The sequence below is a fragment of the Doryrhamphus excisus genome, chromosome 17 (assembly GCF_030265055.1).
Source record: "Doryrhamphus excisus isolate RoL2022-K1 chromosome 17, RoL_Dexc_1.0, whole genome shotgun sequence".
Lineage (NCBI taxonomy): Eukaryota > Metazoa > Chordata > Actinopteri > Syngnathiformes > Syngnathidae > Doryrhamphus > Doryrhamphus excisus.
Window position 1 is genome coordinate 2463095 of NC_080482.1, and position 11177 is coordinate 2474271.

The 11177-nt window shown below is 38.4% G+C and overlaps 1 protein-coding gene across 1 annotated transcript in view; it reads right to left on the bottom strand.

The window, feature by feature from the left end:
* Nucleotides 1–10425, bottom strand: part of ulk4 (unc-51 like kinase 4) — a 71094-nt gene extending 60669 nt beyond the window's left edge. Inside the window, exons 1-17 of the mRNA XM_058053676.1 lie at nucleotides 10355–10425; nucleotides 9964–10101; nucleotides 9742–9841; nucleotides 9426–9565; nucleotides 9209–9353; nucleotides 9019–9120; nucleotides 8721–8783; nucleotides 8539–8614; nucleotides 8132–8290; nucleotides 7716–7996; nucleotides 7460–7523; nucleotides 7263–7338; nucleotides 6559–6651; nucleotides 6353–6413; nucleotides 3427–3611; nucleotides 3095–3141; nucleotides 2692–2770 (exon numbers count right to left, since the gene is read on the bottom strand). Of these exons, the coding sequence (XP_057909659.1) occupies nucleotides 2692–2770; nucleotides 3095–3141; nucleotides 3427–3611; nucleotides 6353–6413; nucleotides 6559–6651; nucleotides 7263–7338; nucleotides 7460–7523; nucleotides 7716–7996; nucleotides 8132–8290; nucleotides 8539–8614; nucleotides 8721–8783; nucleotides 9019–9120; nucleotides 9209–9353; nucleotides 9426–9565; nucleotides 9742–9841; nucleotides 9964–10101 (1809 nt within the window). The 5' untranslated portion in view covers nucleotides 10355–10425. The remainder of the gene's footprint in view (nucleotides 1–2691; nucleotides 2771–3094; nucleotides 3142–3426; nucleotides 3612–6352; nucleotides 6414–6558; nucleotides 6652–7262; nucleotides 7339–7459; nucleotides 7524–7715; nucleotides 7997–8131; nucleotides 8291–8538; nucleotides 8615–8720; nucleotides 8784–9018; nucleotides 9121–9208; nucleotides 9354–9425; nucleotides 9566–9741; nucleotides 9842–9963; nucleotides 10102–10354) is intronic.
* Between the last annotated feature and the right edge of the window lie 752 nt (nucleotides 10426–11177).

Below are 11177 nucleotides of genomic sequence, written 5' to 3' on the forward strand. Positions count from 1 at the left end.
CATTTCCATTAAATTTCCCTCGCATATATCGGATGGCCGCATCGTGGCGCTCCGATTCGCCGAATCGTGACAGGCCGCTATACGACGTCATTTGCAGCGTTTGCAGCGTTGCCTGCGCGTCCAGGTACATTGGAAACATAGTCAAGGAAGTGCCTTTTTATAACGGATAAAATCCCATTTACGCATATACCGGATATAAATCCGATATATGCGTAAAACGCACATTTTCCGGTATACGCATATAACGGATTTCGCTTATATCGGACAAAACCAGTGGGAACAGTTGAATCCGATATATCCGAGGTTTACTGTATGTGTGCATGAGTTCAAATTTCCCGACAATGTGTAACGTTCTGCCGGCTCCATGCTCTTACATCCTCCTCCCTGTCGTGAGTGGTCCTTTTATCGGAATGATTCCTGCCAAGCTCCTATCGGGTGCACTGCTGCCACCTTCTGGATGTTTTTAACAGCTTAAAATTGCTCTGAAATGTGAACGCATGAGTGCAGAGTTACATCATCGCCTCTGTTTGTTTTTCGCAAAAAAGATACAAAAATATGTTTTTGTTATCGGGTGTTCGGGATTATATAAACCTATAAATAAGTCTTTGGTATTGAATGAGTTGTGATTGATTCTCAAATCACCCAAATTCACTTAACAGGGCTTGTGTCCATTACTAATATTTGTTCTAATTATGCACTGACATACATACTTAAGTATTTCTGCTAATAAACACATTAATGTCACACAGATTTGCTATAATTATATGCTCGAGGCTAAAGGCTTCTTGTCTCCAAAACAAGTCCTCCACAAGCTTATCACCTCATCCAAACAGCCTCGGGTGTCTAGACTGTGAATCTGTCCTTCACTGGAGGAAACCAGCCCCCCAACTCACATATGTGATTTCCTACATCAACATTAACATTTTGGCATAACGAGTCAAGCATTTGTCTTGAGGTCGTCTGTTCAGATTGTATTGATTTGTCTCCTTGCATGCAAGTTTTATTAAATTGTACCTCTTAACGTTCTCAACTAAAGTCTTTTAACAGCAGCTTTTCCCTGTTGTTACAACAAATACTGGTAAATTTAATAATTGGCCAGACTTAAATGACTAATTTCATGAGTTTTTCTTCATTGTATGCATCAGTGTCAGATACTAACACAAGTTGCTGCAACTGTTTCTTACCCTGCAAAGGGAACAACACTGTGTGCTCCAAGCCTTTCCCCTCTGAATAGGCTCCAGCGGCATTAAGCATCCGCCTTAAGATAACTGTGAACTTTCCAAATGCCTTAAGACTCCACATCCCCGTAAAACACCCTGCACAGTGGAAGCCTCTCAGGCTAAACCCTGTAGGAGCCAATAAAACTTTCGAAGCAATGGTAAGTAAACAGGAAACGTATACAGTATCTTGTTAGCTGTAAAGGAGCAGCTTCCCTAAATTGCATATGATTAACCCACAAAATTTCACTCCCATTGAATTCTATTTGAGGCGTGGAAAGGAGGGGGTGGGGGGGGGCATCGACTTGGGGAAAGAGAATCAAAATAAATAGAGGCAAGAGTGAGACAGAACTGGCTTGTGTGTGCAAGTGCACGTGTCTGCTGGGTAGGGGGGGGATCGAAGCATAAAACGGTTACCATAGTAACTAAACCCAGTCCTGACACTCCAATCATCAGAACTGCAGCAGGAGAACCCCAGCTGTGACTTACACACACATGCACACACACACACACACGGTTACATCAAGTATATGCTGTTTTATTGGTCATCTGTTTGCATCGTGATAGCACAAGAATGTGCGCACACACACATACACACACACACACACACACAGGCTCCCGGACCCCCTGCTGGGACTGGGGAAGGACTCACACAAACAGACAGGCAAAGGTCCAAACACAGGCCGCTTTGTCCTTTTCACGATCATTTCTCATCCTAAGGTAAAGACCGTAGCAAAAAAAAGTGTTCCGCCATTTTTCTTTAAGAGTACGCACAGAAAAAAACACTGCTGTGCTACAGACAGCCATTTTGTAATTCACAGTTACAACTTCACAGCAGTCACAGGGACGGAAATACTAGAGAGGGTGTGAATGTTCATTCATTCATTCATTCATTCATTCATTTTCTACCGCTTTTTCCTCACGAGGGTCGCGGGGGTGCTGGAGCCTATCCCAGCTGTCTTCGGGCGAGAGGCGGGGTACACCCTGGACCGGTCGCCAGCCAATCACAGGGCACATATAGTAGACAAACAACCATTCACACTCACATTCATACCTATGGACAATTTGGAGTCGCTAATTAACCTAGCATGTTTTTGGAATGTGGGAGGAAACCGGAGTACCCGGAGAAAACCCACGCATACGCAAACTCCACACAGAGATGAGGGTGTGAATGTTGGTTGGTTTAATTTATTTCAATGTATGTTGTGCCGAAAGTACTTTGAGCAGACATGGAGTATTTTGGATATCACTGAGAAGAACTAAGGGATGGAGGTGATTTAAAGATAGGAAAATAAGTCAGTAAAATTATATTTCTAACACTTTTCAACGAGGAACACTATGTTATTGGTAGTTAGTAATAAAGAGCAACATACTGCATGATGTTTGTATTTACCACAGCAATTACTGCATTATAATGATTCCATAAGCACTTTGAGTATGAGCCCTATGTGTGTGTGTGTGTGTGTATACACACCTCAGTGACTGCACCGTTTGCTTCAAGTTCAGTACAATGCATAGCCAGTAAACCCATAACTCTGACAACAAAGCTCCGCCTGAAAAAAAAAACATGTTTGTTTCTGTCATTCAATTAAAAAAGTACATTTTCAGTTTGTAAAGCAGCACTATATAACAAAAGTACAAGAAACAAATGTTGTTTTTTTACTCCAGGACTCCCCCTACTGGTGTAACACATTATATGATGGTGCACAATATGGTGCATTTAAGTGCCAGCCAATTTCAAACCAAAAGCCACATTCCGTACACAATGATTGAACACATGCTCCACTACTACATCACTACACTACATAATTACTCCAAACGTTTGTACCATGCAACTAGATATTATAATGCTAATAATATGTGTGGCGTTAACTTACACATCCCAGTTAGGGGCTTGTCGTAGAAGTAGGTTTAGTGCCTGAAGCTAAATAAAGCAAAGACATTTCCATAATGGGAATGAGCAGATTGAGACTTCATACAGCATGGAAGCAATCAACAGATATGGATGCAAATCAGCTTGTAGTCAGCCGGACAATATTTACAAATGTATCTGTGGTATTTTAGATGATTATTATTAGATTAAATTACTACTGTGGTATATTAAGAAAACAGAATTCCTCCAAAATGTTCTTTTCAGGTTTTACTGAAATAAAATGATTCACTATAAATAAAATGTGTGATTAAATTGAATATAAATTAATTGTCTTACCACTTTTGAGTTGATGAGCCTGTTGGCAACGTCTTTATGTTTAACCGCACAGCAAAGGTAGCACAGGAGGTTCAGTGTGGTACGAGTTGCAGTGGGAGCAGAAGTTTTCTGTCCTTCAAGTGATGAAGAGAGCTGTTGAATGAAGACGCTCCACTCTTGGTTACTAAGTGACAGGAGCTTCTCCACTGAAGGACAGCAGAGGACAATGCAACAAATTCAACTTGAAATGAAGAGAAATAGGCATTATTGACAAGCGAACTGATGAAACATGAATAGTATTGCAGGTATTTCATGAGAAAATCTTTTTTTCTCATTACACTTGATGAGAAATTGCAAATTATATTTACATACTCCTGTGCTGGCAGTACAAAATAAGTACAACAACCCCCTTGGCACCTCCAGTCATTCATACTGACAGCTAACATCTGCTACTGAAGTGGAGCGGTGTTGAACAATTCAGGTGTGCTGTGCATGAGTGAAAAGAACTGAAGCCAAATTCACTACAGTGCAGTTATGGCAAGATGAGAGAGGTGCGCCTCGCTGCTTCTACAAGTTATTTCACGGTTAGTCACTTCTCTCTCAGTCAGTCTCATCCTAGCCCACTCAGGATGCTTTACTGTGTCAACTCTGACATCTAGTGGGGGTATTGAGAAGACACTTGCTTCTCCTTTAACCCCATAAACTGTTAGCTAGGCTAATCACACACATACTGGACAATGTCACATTCATCTTTACACTATACACTTTTTATTTTAAAGGGGACCTATTATGCTTTTTCCACTTTTCTGATGTATAAATGTAATTAGAATGTTGGATTCTGGTGTTAAACCCAAAGTTTCAGTATGTCAAAGAAATACAGCTGAATAGGTGCAGATTATGGAAGAACTAGAAAGCTTTCTGTGCTGGTTAACGTTTGTAGCTGCTCTATCGGAGTCCACAATTCAATACAAATGGACAAAAAAATTGCCTATCTATTCTGGTGTTAAACCCAAAGTTTCAGTATGACAAAGAAATACAGCTGAATAGGTGCAGATTATGGAAGAACTAGAAAGCTTTCTGTGCTGGTTACCGTTTTTAGCTGCTCTATCGGAGTCCACAATTCAATACAAATGGACAAATAAATTGCCTATCTATTCTGGTGTTAAACCCAAAGTTTCAGTATGACAAAGAAATACAGATGAATAGGTGCAGATTATGGAAGAACTAGAAAGCTTTATGTGCTGGTTACCGTTTTTAGCTGCTCTATCGGAGTCCACAATTCAATACAAATGGACAAATAAATTGCCTATCTATTCTGGTGTTAAACCCAAAGTTTCAGTATGACAAAGAAATACAGATGAATAGGTGCAGATTATAGAAGAACTAGAAAGCTTTCTGTGCTGGTTAACGTTTGTAGCTGCTCTATCGGTACCACAGCACAATACAAATGGACAAAAAAATTGGCTATCTATTCTGGTGTTAAACCCAAAGTTTCAGTATGACAAAGAAATACAGATGAATAGGTGCAGATTATGGAAGAACTAGAAAGCTTTCTGTGCTGGTTAACGTTTGTAGCTGCTCTATCGGAGTCCACAAGTCAATACAAAGGGACAAAAAAAAGAGCATAATAGGGCGCCTTTAAGTAATTTATACCTTATACTCGCATCTACTTTATCTTTAAGCCCATTTGGCAGTATTTCCACTCTTTCTAGATGTTGGTACATATTGTATATACTGGATACAGTATATCCCTCTTTTACATTTCAGGATTTGGTGATAAAACCTGCTGATAAAGGAGGCGCGATATACATACAGAAAAATACAAAAAAGAGATTTTACGGCAATTATCAGATGAAATTTATTATAAAATATTGCCCAGAGATTCAACCATATCCTTTACAAAAAGAGATTTATGAATGTCTAAAAAATGCTCAAGAGCGGGGGTGGATGTCACAATCAGAATTTGACTTTCTTTTTCGTCAGCACCCCATAAGACCAGTCTTCTATACGCTTCCTAAATTGCATAAATCGACACAGTGTGCGGGAACCTCTTTTTGAACTCTTTTCCAGACAGTGGAACCTCGGTTAGCATAGAAAAGTCCCGCCAAAGTTTTGCCTCGCTTAGCGTGCAATATGATGCACATGTTCTTGTGAGTCCAAACGTTAGGATTACTTGGATTTCCATTTTTATTATGTTTCTTATGGGAAAAAGTGTATTCAGTTAGTGTCTATTCTGGTTAGAGTCGGACTTTCTGGAATGAATTAATGACACGAACCAAGGTTCCGCTGTATATAGGCTTTTTTACATTTTAAATTTAAATCATTCATTAATTTTCTATGCCATTTAAACCTCGTTGGGTCGCAGGATATGCTCGAGTCTGTCCCTGCTGACTTTGGCCGAGAGGCAGGGTTCTTTTTATACCGATTATTGCAATTGCACCATGGAGAGAAGAAAAACTTTATTTCATTGCTCTATGTGTCTGAGATACATGGTGAACTGACTGACATTAAAGACTCTTGAATCCTGAACCTAAAACAAACCAAAATTTTGCACAAAGAGCCAAATTCAAATGATAATATCACTTGGACTTGAAGGATCGAGATTTTAGGTTAGGAACTGTCAGTTCCTAACCTAAAACACTGACTTGATTGACAGATGTTAACATCATTTTAAACATTGAAGTGCCTTGAAGGTGCTATCCCTCCTTGGCTTCAAATCATACTTTTGACAGACAGCACCTTTAAGATCCATAAAACAGTCTGCACATTGGAAGACTCTCCTCCTTAACGGGGAGTATATTCATGTTCCCGGAGTGGAACTTCCAGTGGAACCTCTAAAGTTGAATGGTCGTACAATTCAGAAGTCGGCAACAATTTTCAAGATAAAGAAGCAGCACACAACTTAACTAAACAATTTAAGAAACTCCAATTTTGGTGGGCACAGTACCTGTGCACGCCGACACACCAAGGTTTTTAGCGTCAAATCGAAGAGGAGGACTCTTAAGGATCTGTAAATCACAAAAAGAACACCACACAGTAAAGTTATGTCCCAGCATCATACAACTACGATAAACATAATGGAGGAGATGATTAAAAACAAAAGAAAAGAAGCCATTTTAATCAGACATCAAGTCAAATACTGCATGACTGCACCTTGGGATTGTCTAGGACTGGTGTGACGGTCCGGTCTGATTCAGTATGCAGAAGCGCTTTCACGTAAGAGGTGATGTCATTGCTGGTTGCGGTCTGGGAGAACGATAAAAGAACAGCACAACTCATTAAGGTGCAATAAAAAATATTTTTTTAAGGTACAGTACTCCATCAAACGGACACAAACAACGGCAGGATAATTAGTGAGCTAACTGTGGACACACAGTTAATAGAAGGTACTGTATATAGTATCTACACAGTATAATCTAATGAAGAGATATTTTTAATACAGACACTAACAAAAAAAAGTAGTTTTTTATAACGGTGTAAAACGTAGAACTGCACTGCATAAATGTTTAGTTACATGAGAGGAAAAAATATTTATTGTGGTGAGAGTCCAGTTTGTATCACTGATTGATACAGTCGACCTAATTACTGAGCAGTTACCTAATTGTGTTGTAGTAATTGTGTACGGATGCTGTGAAACCCCAAAGAAGAAATGAGGACAACGGGTTTCTTAGCGAGGACCTATTATGCTAATTTTTCGACCTTTTGTATTGAGTTGTGGTCTCCTATAGAGCAGCTACACACAATAACCCTCACAGAAAATGTTTTAACATACATTTATAGGTCAGAAAAGTGGAAAAAGCATTATAGTTCTTCTTTAATACCTTGTAGTATATCATTAAGAAAGTATAAGTCGGTACCTTGGCATCGATCGGTGAAGGACTACAGTTTAGAGAGTCAAATATGCTGCAGGCTTCTCTCGAAGTCGCACAAGAGCTAAAACAACAAGAGCAGAACATTTACAAACTGTTTGTGAGTGACTGTTTTTTAATGCAATACAGACTTTTTTTGTGCAGTGTTTGTAGATGTGAGATTCTAAGATTACAATTCTAAATACCTGAGTGGAAAAACAGTGTTGTCATCATCCAAGTCACTCGTTGGCTTGAACTTGAATGCATTATCTGGAGGAGGCAAGAACACGTGACACACATGCAATTACCGGCACATGTCGGTGATGAGTGATATAATACAACAGTATAAAATCTGCGGTCTCACTTTACACAAAAATACTTCAGTTACCGTGGAACTAATGAGGAACTAATGACTAAGGCACATCATTAGTTACCGTTGAAACTACTGATGAAATGTCTTACCTAGTGAGGTCCGGTCTTTGGAACTTATTTGTTGAGTCACATCCATCTTTATTTCATCTTCTGTCTTTGCTTCCTCCTCTCCTGTTGTGGACTCTACCAACTTCCTGTCTGATCCCTGAGTCTTCCTCAAGCTGTCTGGTCTTCTTGTGATTGTAGTTTTTGTCTGTGGTAAGATGGAGTTCTCCGAAGATTTATGGACAGGCGTGGTGTTTGTCATTCGGCTGCAAGGATTTTTATCAGCCTGGTCTCCAAAATGGACGGGATCCGGGATCCTTTTGTGTCTGAAGAGTTTTTAAAACAACATAAACGGGAAATATGAACAGGGTACTACAGTAATGAACGTCACTTTAATTCTGTTGGGATGTTGATTAAGGACATTATTAAAACGTAAAGTAAAAAAATGTCATATTACAAACCCCCATTTGGTTGAATCAAGACTGTCTGTCTGTCTGCCATTTATTCTGTCCGCACACTGCTCGTCTTTGTCCGCTTTTTCTTCAACTTCCTTTAAATCCTCCTCTTCGTTCAGTGCTTGAGTCCAGAAATGGTGTTTGCGTAATTCTGACCACTTCATTCTAAAGAACAAACAACACAAATGTTTGAAGACTGATATGAAATATATCTTATTACCTTGCAAAGCCAACAGTCAATGCACGTTATTTGAATCTGTCAGGCTCAATAAAGTCAGATATACTCTAGTAAGACTAAGTGCTTGATATTAATGTTCATTTTTGTCTTGGTTCCAGGAAGGAGAATTACATCCATGTTAAATTGTACCGGAATATATATCAGACATCCATTTTGTATGTTCGTGTGGTCTGACCTGGCATCAGGGTCTCGGGTGAGTAAACCTCTCAGTAGGTTTTGGAACTCTGGACTGGGAGAACTGGTTGGAGACACTATCAAAATAACATGGTTATGTATATGACTTTTTTTTCCCAGCTCAACTACAACATTTCATTTCTAATTTGCATGTAAATGTGTGTATGAATGTACAGTATATACCTGAAAATGATGCTTGTTGATGTAAATTCACTTCATTGTAGTTATCAGCACAGTACAGTCTACCTAAAAATAAATAAAAAATAATAAAAAATTAATACAAATTAACACAAATTAATAAAAAATAATAAAATTAATAAAAATTAATAGAAATTAATAAAAAATGAATTAAAAATAAATGAAAATACATACATATTTGGTCATATTTTTAAGAAACTTTCACATTTGTGCATGACTTTTAGCAAACCATGTGACTTGGTGAGTAAAAAAAATAGAAATGAGTAATATCTAGGCACATTACCAGTGTACATGTGGTAGAGGATACAACCGAGAGCCCAAAGATCAGATATCACAGTAGTTTCTGACCCTTCTAGAACCTCTGGAGCCATGTAAGCTGTTGAGCCTGATGATATACAACCAGAAAACATAACTGAGAGTCCTTTTTTTGATTCTGTAAATATATACTAACAAAATAAGAACGCTCATCTGACCTTGAAACCTTTTTTTCAGGTCATCATATTTTTCGTCGCCTGCCTCTTCACAACACAAGGACAAGAAATCTTCAAGAGTTTCGCTCTCAGTCTTGGAGTGACAGAAGTTCCCTAACTTTAAAATGCCATTACTATCTAAAAGAATCTGTGGGAGGAGACATGATTATCCTATATGAAATAATAACATATCAGTATGAGTGATTGGTGATGTACAAACCTTAGAAGGTGTCAAGTCAGAGAAAATGATTCCTAACTTGTAGATGTGGTCCAGTCCTTGGACCAAGTCCCATCCAAACTTCCTCACCGTATCCTCAGGAAGACATCCATCCCGCTTTATCACAGACTCTAAGGAACCACCTAACTCAATACAAACAAAGTTGAAAATAGATATAAGAGTGAGAAATGAAATGTAAATAACTCGATAACTACACGGGGAAAATTGGATTTCTTATCGACAGTGCAACAAATTAAAAAAAGCTGTGACTACAAATACAGATTGAGGATCATTTATTGGCGGCATATTATATACTGACCTGTGCAGAGCTCAGTCACTAGCCACAAGTGCTTTTTGGTTTCATACCATTCATAAAAGCGTACAACGTTGGGGTGGTCTACATCTTGGCTAAGACGAACCTGCGTACAAGGAAACCAACAAATTAGTAGACATGGTAAGTCTATTCTCTCGTTAATCATCGTCTGAGGGTTGTTCCAGCTTATGTTAGCGTAATTATTTTATGTAAAAATTGATATCCTACATGGTTTGTGATCTCGGGTCTCTTGGCTTTGTCGCTGCATTTGAGGGCTACATAGTTTAGGTTTCCTTTCCTCCGTCCTTTATGGACAACAGAAGAGGAGCCTCCTCCAAGCTCCTCATACAGGATGAAGTTCTCCATCTAAGAAACAATGGAGGCAAGGTTAGTAATAAAATACCAAAAGTGAGACAGAAATAAATTGGATATACAACTAAAACATTTGTCTCCTTAATGACCTTGTGTTAATAGGACATTTCTCACTTTTCAATATCTCCTTATGCATCTTTAGTACGTATTAGCATATGAATTTAGTACGTATTAGCATATGAATTAAGTTCTATACATACAACTTAACCAAGATAAATATGAATTATTAGTAGTAATGATGACTTACAAGTTTATGGTAAATATTTTGAGCATCTTAAGACTTCGAATGGTACAATAATACCTATATATTTATCAAACAGACGCTGTTATTTTGACTCACCTGATAACTTTCTGGCGGTCCAGCAACTCCTTCTCCCATCCGGAAGTCAGGTGGGTCACTACTTACTAGTCGAGGGGCGTCACATAACATGTACAAACACGTACATTTCAATTAAACCGCACCACTTATATTTTATGTATTTGTACATACGCGTACAGATGTATATTTGTTTTTGTTGCCCGGAGTCATGGTCTGAGTGTAGCACTTTAATCGAATGACATTTTCATTTCGTGAGACTGCCCACCTCCAAATGGTTTATCCCTGTGTTGCTCAGCAACAAAGGAACACAACAAAGAGACAGGGTGGCGGTTTGCTTAGGAAGTCATTCATGTGTATTCCGAATGAAACAAAAATTACAAAAACAAACACTTACTTTGGTAAGATAAGACGTCAAAAAGAGTTGAAAATATGTAGTCGTGACGGATAGTTATAACCAGGATACATTTAATGTTAATAGAAGAACAGCAGAAGTCATTTTATTTTATTTCCTCTGAAATTGAAACTATATTAGTAAAATCATATATTTTTATTTTTATTTTTTACAGTGTAAATATGTGTATGTAGTTTTAGCAACTGACATTTTATGGACTTTTCAGACTGGCCCACTCTATTTGTTTTGACAGTTGTCATGGCAACACAGACAAAACTAACAACAAATAAGGCAGGAAACTGTAGGTAGTCCATTAACCATTCCATGTATCATGCATGCACTTTGGCTATATGGCTACTT